The following is a 16,270-nucleotide window of genomic DNA, read 5'->3' as shown; positions in this document are numbered from 1 at the left end:
CTATCTCTGAGCTACATCTCTGAGCTATGTCTGTGAACTAGATCTCTGAGCTATGTCCGTGAGCTCTATCTCTGAGCTACATCTCTGAGCTACATCCCTGAGCTACATCTCTGAGCTACATCTCTGAGCTATGTCTGTGAGCTACATCTCTGAGCTACATCTCTGAGCTACATCCCTGAGCTAGATCTCTGAGCTAGATCTCTGAGCTAGATCTCTGAGCTACATCTCTGAGCTATGTCTGTGAGCTACATCCATGAGCTACATCCATGAGCTACATCTCAGCTACATCTCTGAGCTCTGTCTGTGAGCTACATCCATGAGCTACATCTCTGAGCTACATCCCTGAGCTACATCCCTGAGCTACATCCCTGAGCTACATCTCTGAGCTATGTCTGTGAACTAGATCTCTGAGCTATGTCTGTGAGCTATGTCTGTGAGCTACATCTCTGAGCTACATCTCTGAGCTACGTCCATGAGCTACATCTCTGAGCTACATCCCTGAGCTACGTCTCTGAGCTACATATCTGAGCTATGCCTGTGAGCTACATCTCTGAGCTACATCTCTGAGCTACATCCCTGAGCTAGATCCCTGAGCTAGATCTCTGAGCTAGATCTCTGAGCTATGTCTGTGAGCTACATCCATGAGCTACATCCATGAGCTACATCTCTGAGCTACATCTCTGAGCTCTGTCTGTGAGCTACATCCATGAGCTACATCTCTGAGCTACATCTCTGAGCTACATCTCTGAGCTACATCCCTGAGCTCTATCTCTGAGCTCTATCTCTGAGCTACATCTCTGAGCTATGTCTGTGAACTAGATCTCTGAGCTATGTCCGTGAGCTCTATCTCTGAGCTACATCTCTGAGCTACATCCCTGAGCTACATCCCTGAGCTACATCTCTGAGCTAGATCTCTGAGCTACATCTCTGAGCTATGTCTGAGCTACATCCATGAGCTACATCCATGAGCTACATCTCTGAGCTCTGTCTGTGAGCTATATCCATGAGCTACATCTCTGAGCTACATCTCTGAGCTACATCTCTGAGCTACATCCCTGAGCTCTATCTCTGAGCTACATCTCTGAGCTACATCTCTGAGCTACATCTCTGAGCTATGTCTGTGAACTAGATCTCTGAGCTATGTCCGTGAGCTCTATCTCTGAGCTACATCCCTGAGCTACATCCCTGAGCTACATCTCTGAGCTACATCTCTGAGCTATGTCTGTGAGCTACATCTCTGAGCTACATCTCTGAGCTATGTCCATGAGCTACATCTCTGAGCTACATCCCTGAGCTACGTCTCTGAGCTACATCTCTGAGCTATGTCTGTGAGCTACTTCTCTGAGCTACATCCCTGAGCTACATCCCTGAGCTACGTCTCTGAGCTACATCCCTGAGCTACGTCTCTGAGCTACATCTCTGAGCTACATCTCTGAGATATGTCTGTGAGCTACATCCATGAGCTACAACTCTGAGCTGCATCTCTGAGCTGCACCTCTGAGCTACATCTCTGAGCTACATCTCTGAGCTACATCTCTGAGCTACACTTCTGAGCTATATCTCTGAGCTATGTCTGTGAGCTGTATCTCTGAGCTACACTTCTGAGCTACATCTCTGAGCTACATCTCTGAGCTACATCCCTGAGCTACATCTCTGAGCTACATCCCTGAGCTACATCTCTGATCTACATCTCTGAGCTACATCTCTGAGCTACATCTCTGAGCTACATCCCTGAGCTACATCTCTGAGCTACATCTCTGAGCTATGTCCATGAGCTACATCTCTGAGCTACATCCCTGAGCTACGTCTCTGAGCTACATCTCTGAGCTATGTCTGTGAGCTACTTCTCTGAGCTACATCCCTGAGCTACATCCCTGAGCTACATCTGTGAGCTACGTCTCTGAGCTACATCCCTGAGCTACGTCTCTGAGCTACATCTCTGAGCTACATCTCTGAGATATGTCTGTGAGCTACATCCATGAGCTACAACTCTGAGCTGCATCTCTGAGCTGCACCTCTGAGCTACATCTCTGAGCTACATCTCTGAGCTACATCTCTGAGCTACACTTCTGAGCTATATCTCTGAGCTATGTCTGTGAGCTGTATCTCTGAGCTACACTTCTGAGCTACATCTCTGAGCTACATCTCTGAGCTACATCCCTGAGCTACATCTCTGAGCTACATCCCTGAGCTACATCTCTGATCTACATCTCTGAGCTACCTATCTGAGCTATCTATCTGAGCTACACCTCTGAGCTACATCTCTGAGCTACATCTCTGAGCTCTATCTCTTAGCTACTTCTCTGAGCTACACCTCTGAGCTACACCTCTAAGCTACACCTCTGAGCTATATCTCTGAGCTACCTCTTTGAGTTACACCTCTGAGCTACATCTCTGAGTTCTATATATGAGCTACATGTCGCTCCCAAATAATGTCTGATGCAACAACATTGCCTGCGACTTGAGCTGATTCATTTTCTTAGAATTGTGTTGACGGTGGCCGTAGCTGATTAGTTTTCTTTGAATTGTGTTGACAGTGGCCTTAACTGATTAGTTTTCTTTGAATTATGCTGACACTGTTGTTGGTGTCTACTTCAGAGTTTCACATTAACCAGGTTATTTTTGTCCATGTTGACAGAAACGCTGGACAAGTCTTAACAATTAGTGTTGGTGAGCTTGGCTACCGAACCTAAAGAACGTTGAACCCAGTCTAATGAAGCAGCTAGCTAAACTCGTTTGTAAAAAAAAAAAATGACCTTGATTTTTGTCTATACTCACCAGCAAAAGGTTCCTCTGTGTATGTTAATAATAAAGTTTGTTTTGTTTAATGACACCACTAGAGATCCTTTGCTCTTAATGGAAAAAGTTAATGGGTTTCCTTCGAAGACTATGAGTCAAAATGACAAAATGTTTGACATCCAATAGCCGATGATTAGTAAATTAATGTGCTCTAGTGGTGTAGTTAAACAAAACAAACTTGATTTAAGTTTAACTTTTCCCAGTGGACTCTAGTGGTGTCGTTAAACAAACCAAACTTTACTCTAACAACTTAACAGTTTTGTTTTGTTTAATGACACCACTAGAGCACATTGATATCAATCATCGGCTATTGGATGTCAAACATTTAGTAATTTTGATATATAGTCTTAGAGAGTAAAATTCACTACATTTTTCCATTAAAAGCAAGAGATCTTTTGTATGCAGAATCCCACAGACAGGATAACACATACCACAGCCTTTGATATACCAGTCGTGGTGCACTGGCTGGAACGAGAAATAGCCCAATGGCTCTACCGACAGGGATCGTTCACAGACTGACCGCGTATCAAGCGAGTGCTTTACCTCTGGGCTACGCCCACCCCCCGGAGTATGATGTTACCTAGTGGGAAAATGTGACTGCAAATTGAAAATCTGCATATATACCCAAGTGAATACAACTCTCAGAATGGTGGTGTCACTTGTGATTAGCAGTAAGGGATCTTTTATATTCACTTCTCCACAAAGAAGTCAGCACATACCATCACCTTTGATATACCAGTCATGGGAAGATTTTATTTAACAACACACTTAACACATTTTATTTACGGTTATATGGCGTCAGACATATTGTTACGGACCACACAGATATTGAGAGAGGAAACCTGCTGTCACCACTTCATGGGCTACTCCTTTTGATTAGCAGCAAGGGATCTTTTATATGCACCATCCCATAGACAGGATAACACATACCATGACCTTTGATAAACAAGTCATGGTGTACTGACTGGAATGAGAAGTAGCCCAATGGGCCCACCGACAGCGGGAGTTGATCCAAGACTGACCGCGCATCAAGCAAGCGTTACCACTGGGCTACGTCCCACCCCCACCAATCACGAGGCACTGGTTGGGATGTGAAAAAATGCATATTATTAGGCCTATTGGTAGGGTACAATCACGAGGCACTGGTTGGGATGTGAAAAAATGCATATTATTAGGCCTATTGGTAGGGTACAATCACGAGGCACTGGTTGGGATGTGAAAAAATGCATATTATTAGGCCTATTGGTAGGGTACAATCACAAGGCACTGGTTGGGATGTGAAAAAATGCATATTATTAGGCCTATTGGTAGGGTACAATCACGAGGCACTGGTTGGGATGTGAAAAAATGCATATTATTAGGCCTATTGGTAGGGTACAATCACAAGGCACTGGTTGGGATGTGAAAAAAATGCATATTATTAGGCCTATTGGTAGGGTACAATCACAAGGCACTGGTTGGGATGTGAAAAAAATGCATATTATTAGGCCTATTGGTAGGGTACAATCACAAGGCACTGGTTGGGATGTGAAAAAATGCATATTATTAGGCCTATTGGTAGGGTACAATCACAAGGCACTGGTTGGGATGTGAAAAAATGCATATTATTAGGCCTATTGGTAGGGTACAATCACAAGGCACTGGTTGGGATGTGAAAAAATGCATATTATTAGGCCTATTGGTAGGGTACAATCACAAGGCACTGGTTGGGATGTGAAAAAATGCATATTATTAGGCCTATTGGTAGGGTACAATCACAAGGCACTGGTTGGGATGTGAAAAAATGCATATTATTAGGCCTATTGGTAGGGTACAATCACAAGGCACTGGTTGGGATGTGAAAAAATGCATATTATTAGGCCTATTGGTAGGGTACAATCACAAGGCACTGGTTGGGATGTGAAAAAATGCATATTATTAGGCCTATTGGTAGGGTACAATCACAAGGCACTGGTTGGGATGTGAAAAAATGCATATTATTAGGCCTATTGGTAGGGTACAATCACAAGGCACTGGTTGGGATGTGAAAAAATGCATATTATTAGGCCTATTGGTAGGGTACAATCACGAGGCACTGGTTGGGATGTGAAAAAATGCATATTATTAGGCCTATTGGTAGGGTACAATCACAAGGCACTGGTTGGGATGTGAAAAAATGCATATTATTAGGCCTATTGGTAGGGTACAATCACGAGGCACTGGTTGGGATGTGAAAAAATGCATATTATTAGGCCTATTGGTAGGGTACAATCACGAGGCACTGGTTGGGATGTGAAAAAATGCATATTATTAGGCCTATTGGTAGGGTACAATCACGAGGCACTGGTCGGGATGTGAAAAAATGCATATTATTAGGCCTATTGGTAGGGTACAATCACGAGGCACTGGTTGGGATGTGAAAAAATGCATATTATTAGGCCTATTGGTAAGGTATGTTCGAGCAAACACAACCACTCACGATACCCAAGTGATACTTTTCTTTTTTGGGGACAGGTAATTGGTCAGTTTTGTGATTTTAGATGGGGAAAGTCTAATCAAGGGTTTTACAGAATTACTTACAGTAATAAAGTAGGACGGCTGATAATGTCCATTATGATTTGAGGGGTATCCGTGCGGTTATCACACAATACCCTGTGAACTTAATAAAAGAGGCACGTCTTTTTAGTGTGTCTAGACACGGTGTCTGGGGACCGTCTAAATATACACCTGCCAATCAGGAACCACAGGTACAGGCCACGGAAAGAAAAAAACAATTAACCAAGAAAACACTCCGATTATTATTTCAGTACATGGGTTAATTTATGTACAAAACATAATACATTTATTTCAGTACTTTGACAATGGTGGTTTATTTGGTATTGAAAAATAATATATAATTGTTGCTAGCTCACTGGGATTGCTATTATTACAGAACATTGCGATGCATCCGCAAAAATCAGGTACGTTTTGTTTCTTCAGTTCGAAGACTAATTCTTGACATGACACGTTAGGTATTACGTAACCACCAGCTCGCCAGAGGGCATATTCACTGGGATGGTACAAAATGGCTGCGCCCATTATATATAATAGCCGTCACATTTAAGCATTTTATTAATTAACTATACGGTTATACTTGTTGATATTAAGCAATAATGTGCATTATATATTGTTGAATATGCATACCAGGCCAAATGCCTCAATTTCCCCCTCTTTTAACCTATTTCCCCCTCCTTTAACCTATTTCCCCCTCCTTTAACCACTGCGCCACCGAGGCTGGTGTTTGCTGTCCCTTCAGGTCAGCTGTTAATGTTCTCTACACAATGCTTACAGGTCTGCTGATGACAATAGACTTTCTTACTTAAGTGTTTAAGCCTTCAGCCATTTGCCAAACAGAGCGCAGATAGAGAGAGAGCTAAAGAGGGAAATTACATGTTATATGTGGCTATTACAAGCTGCTGAGATTTCTTCAGGATTTATACAAGCAAATCAATTCCCATAGAAGACATTAGTAACTATTGTGGCTATAAAAATGCTATCTGCAATCAACATACCCATGAGGCCTATACCTTGGGTGGGGGGGAGGCATATTAATGATGTTAAAGGTTAACTTTATAATAAAATTATGAACTGTGAGCTGTACGGTTTTAAATCTTATTTTACTGTATACTTGGTATTCACAATAATTAGTAAAAAGTGTTATTCCTACTTTCGATTTCACGTAAGGATTGCAAGACGTCTTTTTAAATACCTGGGTCGGGATGTAGCCCAGTGGTAAAGCGCTCGCTTGATGCGCAGTCAGTTTGAGATTGATCCCCGTCAGTGGGCCCATTGGGCTATTTATCGTTCCAGCCATTGCACCACGACTGGTATATCAATGGCCATGGTATGTGCTATCCTGTCTGTGGGATGCGGCATATAAAAGATTCCTTGCTACTAATGAAAAAATGTAGCGGGTTTCATCTCTGTGGCGGTGTCAAAATGACCATATGTTTGACATTCAATAGCCGATGATTAATAAATCTGTGCTCTAGTGGTGTTGTTAAACAAAACAAACTTTAAACAAACTCTAGACAGTTACAGGTAGTTTTGAGTGTACACTGTGTTGAAAGAAAGAAAGAAATGTTTTATTTAACGACACACTCAACACATTTTATTTACGGTCAGATATATGGTTAAGGACCACACAGATTTTGAGAGGAAACCCTCTGTCACCACTACATGGGCTACTCTTTCCGATTAGCAGCAAGGGATTTTTTATTTGCGCTTCCCACAGGCAGGATAGCACAAACCATGGCCTTTGTTGAACCAGTTATGGATCACTGGTCGGTGCAACTGGTTTACACCTATCCATTGAGCCTTGCGGAGCACTTACTCAGGGTTTGGAGTCGGTATCTGGATTAAAAATCCCATGCCTCGACTGGGATCTGAACCCAGTACCTACCAGCCTGTAGACTGATTACCTAACCACGAAGCCACCGAGGCCGTTCACACTGTGTTGAAGTTGGTTAATTCATTCAGAATATGATGACAATGTTGCTGATGGTTGTGAGCCTGGTAGTTACAAGTACAGTGTCGCAGCTGTCGCCACAGATGTGTGGCTAATTAAAGCGGGCGTATAAAGCCATTTCTTCCAACGTCAATTACTTTTATGTCTCCCTTATCATGACTTGATGGGAGTACAGAGGCTGAGGTGTATTCATGTGAACACTGGTGGCGGTCACCAGCCCAATGTTGATGGTGTTGTTTATTCATCTGTAATAAACGTTTTATTGTACATGGATTTTTCACTCATTCAGAAACATTTGTTAATATTATGTGTGGAATTTTGACTCATTATATAGAAAGGAATGTTTCAACATCCTCTTAGCAACTTGATCAATTAAGTTAACAGTGATAGAAATAAGCAGATTTTTGTTACTAGTCCACCAATATTTTTACTTGTCCACCAATATTTTTTACTAGTCCACCAATATTTTTACTTGTCCACCAATATTTTTTACTAGTCCACCAATATTTTTTACTTGTCCACTAATATTTTTTACTTGTCCAAATAAACAGATTTTTTAATTCAAGTACCAGGATGATGCTTTTGATTGCTCAAAATTAAACTGCAGTGAAATATTTTAATTATCCACTGGACCACCACCAAGGCACATTTTGCTTGTCTGAATAGATTTTCACTTGTCAGGACAAATGGACAAGGAAGGAAGAAAATATTTTATTTAACGACACACTCAACACATTTTATTTACAGTTATATGACATCGGACATATGGAAAGAAAGAAATGTTTTATTAACGACGCACTCAACACATTTTATTTATGGTTATATGGCATCAGACATATGGTTAAGGACCACACAGATATTGAGATGAAACCTGCTGTCGCCACTTCATGGGCTGCTTTTTTCGATTAGCAGCAAGGGATCTTTTATATGCACCATCCACAAACAGGATAGCACATACCATGGCCTTTGATATACCAGTTATGGTGCACTGGCTGGAGCGAGAAATAGCCCAATGGGTCCACCGACGGGGACAAACAGACAAGTGCTTATTTCAAACACTGCAACATGGTGATTACATGTATGACACTGGAGATAGCAATCTGATAGTGTTATCAATAGCTATAGTAATTAGAAAGAAAGAAAGAAAGAAGTATTTTATTTAACGACGCACTCAACACATTTTATTTACGGTTATATGGCGTCAGACTAATGGTCAAGGACCACACAGACCTTTTTAGAGGAAACCCACTGTCGCCACATAGGCTACTCTTTTACGACATGCAGCAAGGGATCTTTTATTTGCGCTTCCCACAGACAGGATAGCACAAACCATGGCCTTTGTTGAACCAGTTATGGATCACTGGTCGGTGCAAGTGGTTTACACCTACCCATTGAGCCTTGCGGAGCACTCACTCGGGGTTTGGAGTCGGTATCTGGATTAAAAATTCCATGCCTCGACTGGGATCGAACCCAGTACCTACCAGCCTGTAGACCGATGGCCTGCCACGACGCCACCGAGGCCAGTCCCGATAGTAATTACAATTGGCAGCAAAAGGTCTTTTATTTTGCAAACAGGACAATACTTTTGTTTCTTCGTGTGTTTGGGACAGCTAGAGAAAATTACAATGTACACGAGATTGTAGTGTATTGGTTATTACTGCCACTACCACCACCATCATCATCATCACCATTATCATCATCACCATTATCATCATCATCATCATCATCATCATCACTACCACTACCACTACCACCACCACCACCACCACCACCACCACCACCACCACCACCATCACCACTACCACCACCACCACCACCACCACCACCACCACCACCACCACCACCACCTCCACCACCACCACCACCACCACCACCATCATCATCACCACTACCATCATCTATGTCATCATCATCACCATTTCCATCATCATCATCATTTCCATCATCATCATCACCATTTCTATCATCAACATCATCACCATTTTCATCACCATTTTCATCACCATCATCAACACCATTTCTATCATCACCATTTCCATCATCATCATCACCATTTCCATCATCATCATCACCATTTCCATCATCAACATTATCACCATTTCCATCATCATCATCATCATCACCATTTCCATCATCATCATTATCACCTTTTCCATCATCATCATTACCATTTTCATCATTATCACCATTTCCATCATTATTATCACCATTTCCATTATCACCATTTCCATTATCACCATTTCCATCATCATCATGACCATTTCCATCATCATCATCATCACCAATTCCATCATTATCATCATCACCATTTCCATCATCATCATTACCATTTCCATCATCATCATTACCATTTCCATCATCATCATTATGACCATTTCCATCATCATCATTACCATTTCCATCATCATCAATACCATTTCCATCATCATCATTACCATTTCCATCATCATCATTATGACCATTTCCATCATTATCACCATTTCCATCATCATCATTACCATTTCCATCATCATCATTATCACCATTTCCACCATTTCCATCATCATTATCACCATTTCCATTATCACCATTTCCATTATCACCATTTCCATTATCACCATTTCCATCATCATCATTATCACCATTTCCATCATCATCATCATCATTTCCATCATCATCATCATCATTTCCATCATCAACATTATCACCATTTCCATCATCATTATCACCATTTCCATCAGCAATATTATCACCATTTCCATCATTGTATGCTCAAATATATTTTAGCCATTGCCCTAAACAGTGTCTCATGACTGGTGTATCGAGGGTCATTTTATGTGCTGTCCTGCCATGAGGAAACCTTGCATATAAAAATGTAGCAGGTTTCCTCAGACTATATGTCAGAATTACCAAGTGTTGAACATCCAGTAGCCCATGATGAATAAATCGGTTTGCTCTAGTGGTGTTGTTAAACAAAAGAAACTTTTAACGAAGCCATTGCTGGATATTAACTCTCAACCTGGTTATAAACAGGGTTCACGTGTTAGTAATTTGGCCACTAATTTCCAGTTTCATATAGAATGTATTGGTTGGAAAGCAAGCAATCATCGTACGCTAATTGTACACAAAGCAATTGTTTGACCTCATCACATTGTTTATCCAGGGCTATTAGTCTTCTGAAAAAAGGACTAATTTAAGGCCTTAGGAGCATTTTGGGGTAAAAGTGGGGAACCAAACTTTTTAACATAATTTGGGTATGCTGAATCCAAATTTGTCAGTTCCCAAGCTGTATTTTGAGTCCTTCACCTTCAAAATGGCAAAACAAAAATGGCCGCCATATGGTTATTAAAATAAAATAATGTAATGTTTCACAAGTTGGACGAGTAAAGTTATGATATTATTAGCTATTTCTATCTCTTTTGTGTCCTAAAATTGATGTTTTATATTTCTGTGTCTTAATGCTCCATTTCCACGCCATATAACCATAAATGAAATGTGTTGAGTGCATTGTTAAATAAAACATTTCCTTCCTTCCTGAAGTGGTGCTAGGCGACAAATGGCATACAGTTTGTAATCAAATGTTTTTAAAAATTAGCTGCAAGGCGATCAATTTACCACTCTAGTAAAGTGCCCGTTTGGTGTGTGGTCGGTCTAGGATCTATCCTTGTCAGTGGGCCCATTGGGCCATTTCTCACTCCAGCCAGTGCACCACGACTGGTATCCCAAAGGCTGTGGTATGTGCTATCCTGTCTGTGGGATGGTGCATATAAAAGATCCCTTGCTACTAATGGAAAAAATATGTAAAAATTACCAAATATTTGACACCCAGTAGCCGATGATTAAAAAATCAATGTGTTCTAGTGGTGGTGTTAAACAAAACAAACTCTATCAATTTGCCATTCTGGTAAAGCGCTCGCTTAATGCGCGGTCGGTCTAGGATCAATCCCCGTTGGTGAGCCCCTTGGGCTATTTCTCGTTCCAGCCAGTGCACCGCAACTGGTATATCAAAATCTTGATCAGCGATATTTCTGGTCAACTGAAAATTGATTAGCAAATCACACCATGATATCGAAGAAAATGATGGTGTTTGTTTTATTTTATCATCAAAATGGAGTTCTATGAAGAATTTTGTTGGATGAATTCTTCACCATTTTCTTTCTAAATTCAAAAGGTTTAACTTGTGAATAGGAGCATCAGAGCTTTTCAGACATTACAGTATGTAATATTTTAACTTAGAAGTTGGTCGAATACTGTAGCACAAAATAGAAACAAGTTCTTTGCCCTGATAGAATTATAGATGGGAAAATGTCTAGGATCGATGCTCGTCAGTGGGCCCATTGGGTTATTTCTCATTTTAACCAGTGCTCCAGGAATGGCATATCAAAGACCATGGTATGTGCTATCCTGTCTATGGGAGGATGGTGCTTATAAAAGATCTCTTGCTACTAATGGGAAAATGTAGCAGGTTTCCTCTATGACTACGGGTTAGAAATGACCAAATCTTTGACAATCGTATAAAATGAATTAATGAATGTGCTCTAGCAGTGTTGTTAAGTGAAAAATACTTTATCAGTCTAAAGATTTCCCAGTAATATTGTTTGTCCTTTTATCTAGTGCAGTGACCGGCCATCGTGGTTAGGCCATCGGTCTACAGCCTGGTAGGTACTGGGTTCAGATCCCAGTCGAGGCATGGTTCAGTCGGTAGGTGTAAACCACTTGCACCGACCAGTGGTCCATAACTGGTTCAACAAAGGCCATGGTTTTTGCTATCCTGCCTGTAGGAAGTGCAAATAAAAGATCCGTTGCTGCTAATTGAAAAGAGTAGCCCATGTAGTGGTGACAGCGAGTTTCCTCTCAATTATGTCTGACGCATATAACCGTAAATAAAATGTGTTGAGTGCGTCGTTAAATAAAACATTTCTTTCTTTCTAGTGCAGTGAAACCTCTCTGTAGTGGTGCTCCTACTGGCAGCAGCTGGTGGGAATTTCCCTATTAGCTCAGGTGGTAGAGTGCTGGACTCTCGCACTGAGAGTCTGTGGTTCGAATCCCCTAAGTGGAGGTTGATTTTCTGTTAATTTGGAGCCGACGTTTTAAAATAGTATGTTTGTAGTGAATGTAGTTTAAAGAAAGAAAGAAAGAAATGTTTTATTTAATGACACACTCAACACATTTTATTTATGGTTATATGGCATCAGACATATGGTTAAGGACCGTACATATATTGAGAGAGGAAACCAGCTACCCATGGGCAGCAAGGGATCTTTTATATGCACCAACCCACAGACAGGGTAGTACATACCACGGCCTTTGATATACCAGTTGTGGTGCACTGGCTGGAACAAGAAATAGTCCGATGAGCCCATTGACAGGGATTGATCCCACACCAACCGCACATTGAGCGAATGCTATACCACTGGGCTACGTTCCACCCCTTGAGTTATATCTTCTAAACTGGACACCAAAGATTCCACATAAACTGTCTGATATACAGGGAGATTTGGTTTACAGGGGTTTTGTTTTTTTACACAGACAACAGCCTTTATTGGGACTGTAAAAGATTTCCGGTGTTGAGATAACTCCGGTTTACTAAGGGTTCCCTTTTGATTGGTTTCACTGTATATGAGATTATTTGGTTGTTGTAGTTTGTATGAGCTTGTGTTCAGAGTATGATGTTGACATTTCAAAACCAAAACTGTGGAATAATTTCGACCATTATGCAACTTCCATTTTAGATAGCACTAAATGAAATAATTTCCAGCTGGGTCAAAGTTCGAGGTGCACCGAACTTTTGATAGAGAAGTTAACACCACAAGTCCTGTGATTGGTTATAAATGTGTTTGTGTTGGTTGTCAAAAAAATTAGTTTCATCTGGGCTAAAAATGTATGCAGTTTTATTTCATCTAGTACCACTGTGTCAAGTAGCCTTGTGCTTGGAACATGTATGGGGTACCTGTAAAAAAAAAAAGGTACTAAAATTTTGTGCGGAGCTAGGGGTGTGGTAAAAACATTTGTTTATATACCGAAAATGAGCCCTGAAAGGTACCATTTTCTTCGGTTAATACTTTGGGGTGGGGGTTGTAGTACTGATATTTATAGGTGATAGTTTGGTTGATATATTGCATATAGTGTTTTTAAACACAAACGTTAACATGGTCGCCTGTAGGATTTTATTTGGTATAGTCATACGTATAAGCTTGTATAATTAAAGGGACAGACCCTAGTTACAACCCGTGAAAATTAACATTAAGTTTAGTTAATCTACAAACCTGTAACACATTTGGATAGTTATAATTGAGCATTTTGTAATATTAAAAACACCAGGATGACCAAAAACACTTCGAATGTACGGAAATTGATAATCTAAACAATAAAATCTAAGTAAAGTATGATTTCAGTTAATAAAAACGGCTCTAATAGTCAAAATTATGCCGTAGTGTTTAAAAACTAGGGTATGTCCCTTTAATAATTTTAATTATATTTTCAGTGTAATATCTAGAATCAGTGTCGTTAAGTTTGTTTAATTAATTAATAATGTTTAATTATGTTTTCAGGGTATTATCTAGTCAGTGTCGTAAAGTTTGTTTAATTAATTAATAATGTTTAATGATGTTTTCAGTGTGATCGAGGATGTTGTCCAACAAGAAGAGGAGAAGGCCAAAATTCTCTCCAAACAGAAAGAGTTCAACGAGAACTGCTGCATTCGGTGTTGTAAAATTTTTGGATTCATATTTAACCGGAAACAGGAATGCAAGGTCTGTGGGTTCTTCATCTGTAAAAACTGCGGCAAATACATGGACCAAATCAAGGGTTACGTCTGTAACAAGTGTTTGACTGAGCAGTAAGTAGGTTTTATTATTTTTTTTATTACCCCCCCCTTGTTAGGGATTACCTCCCTTTATTAGCTTTATATCCATTCATTGACATTCTTTCCTATATTAGTATTACCTCCCTTTATTAGCATTATATCCCTTCATTGGCATTCATTCCTGTATTAGTATTACCTCCCTTTATTAGCATTATCCCATTTATTAGCAGTATACTCCCTATATTAACATTACCTCCCTTTATTAGTTCCCTACTGGTCCAAATAGAGGGGACTATAAGTTTCATCTCTGTCCTCCTGTCTGTCTTTCTGTCTCTCTGTCTGTTTGTTTGTCCGTCCGTCCGTCTGTCTTTATCATGTATTGTTATCGATCAAGTTTAGCTTTTATGCCAATTTACCCATCTGTCAAGTTAAGGCCCTTGAATTTGGCAGATACGAAAATTCGTTGCTCCCAATAGGAGGATGTGTTTTGCTTTAGCAACTCTCTCAGAAATGCTTGTTTGTTAGCATTGTGTCCCTTCACTAGCATTAAATGTTGCACATTACTTTCCTTCATTAGCTTTATGATCTTGTATTTTGCAGCAACCTCAAGCTGAAGTCATGTGACTGGTTCTACAGCACGGTGGGCCAGCGGTTCCGGCGGTTCGGGAGTGCCAAGGTCGTGAGGTCGCTGTACAAATGTAAGAATGAAAGTAGATCCAAGAACTCGGGCGTCCGGGTGTGGGGCTGTAAGTTCATCCGTTACGTTAACTCTTCTTCGTGGCATGACCGTTGTTTCCACGGTAACCGTTGTTTCAGTGGTTTGTATTATATTGCATGACATGCACACAGTCATTGTTAAATTTGTTGTTTTTTTCCCCCCAGTTTTACAAAATTCACAGTTGTAAAGAAGGGCACTGGAAATTGCTGTTGTTTCCATGGTAACCGTGTTTTGGTTTTTTTTTAAATGTGGTTTGTATTGCATGATATGCACATAGTCATGTCAGTGTTAAATGTTTTTAGTTTTTTTTCAGTTTTACAAAATTCACAATTTAAAAAAGACCTCTGAAAATTGTGAGAATGGTAGTTTTTCACCAGCCATTTACTACATCACTTACAAGATCATGATTGGCTATGTCAAAACCATTTCTTGTGTTTTTTCTTAAAGGGACATTCCTGAGTTTGCTGCAACTTTTAAAGTGTTATTGACTAACAGAGCCTTGTTAACGATTGTAATTACATATTAAGGCATATTACAAATATATTTTTCTGCATAACATATTAGTGGCTGTATATTAAACGTGTTTCTGATCGTTCTACAATTTTTACTAGGTTACATTTCATTTTATTTCCTAAAATATTATTTAAAAACAGAATCCAGTTTGGGCTCCTTACAATTAATGCCACAAATGTAGACAATTAATTTTTGGACATTACAAACATTTATGATGATAAAGGTGAAGCTGCAGGATTTCCATTTTGGTATGGGGTTACTTGATATGGCCATTCTCCAGGCTTGCTGTAAGTTGAGCCATCTCGGTATCACCCAAGCCTGGGGTACACAGAACCTGCAGACACACCCATAATCATACCTGTAAAGTGGGTGAAACTCAGGGTACACGGAACCAGCAGTGCATGCCGGGTAATCATCCCCCGCGTGGAGTCCTACACACCCATAATCACACCTGTGAAGTGTGTGTAACTCTGTGTATGTGGCCATACACCTACCCATTGAGCCTACAGTGGTGCACTCAACGATTGCCTCAGGTGGGATATGAACCCAGTACCTACCATAACCTCATCACCACTGGAAGGAAATGGTTTATTTAACGACACACTCAACACATTTTATTTATGGTTATATGGCATCGGACATATGGTTAAGGACCACAGATATTGAGAGAGGAAACCCGCTGTCGCGACTTCATGAGCTACTCTTTTAGATTAGCAGCAAGGGATCTTTTATATGCACCATCCCACAGACAGAATAGCACATACCATGGCCTTTGATATACCACTCATGGTGCACTGGCTGGAGCGAGAAATCGCACAAGGGGCCCACCAACGGGGATCGATCCCAAACCAACCGCACACCGAGCGAGCGTTTTACCACTGGGCTATGTCTCACCTCCACATCACCACTGAGACTGGTAAAAAAAACCACACCCAGAAATTGGTTTACCTGAATATGTTTTAGCGTAACC

General features: G+C 40.5%; 1 protein-coding gene across 2 annotated transcripts in view; it reads left to right on the top strand.

Annotated features, from left to right (window-relative positions):
- The window catches only part of LOC121387684 (rab effector MyRIP-like), a 69,329-nt gene that overhangs the window by 49,235 nt on the left and 3,824 nt on the right, over positions 1-16,270 (top strand). Inside the window, exons 3-4 of one of the 2 annotated variants that reach the window (XM_041518874.1) lie at positions 13,881-14,102; positions 14,670-14,767. In XM_041518874.1, coding sequence (XP_041374808.1) covers positions 13,881-14,102; positions 14,670-14,767 — 320 coding nt within the window. Of the gene's footprint in view, positions 1-13,880; positions 14,103-14,669; positions 14,816-16,270 lie in introns of both variants that reach the window. The other variant, XM_041518873.1, reaches the window with a different exon arrangement.

This window comes from Gigantopelta aegis, chromosome 13 (genome assembly GCF_016097555.1).
Source record: "Gigantopelta aegis isolate Gae_Host chromosome 13, Gae_host_genome, whole genome shotgun sequence".
Lineage (NCBI taxonomy): Eukaryota > Metazoa > Mollusca > Gastropoda > Neomphalida > Peltospiridae > Gigantopelta > Gigantopelta aegis.
Note: the sequence above shows the minus strand (reverse complement) of the source record. Positions and strands in the feature narration are given on the sequence as shown.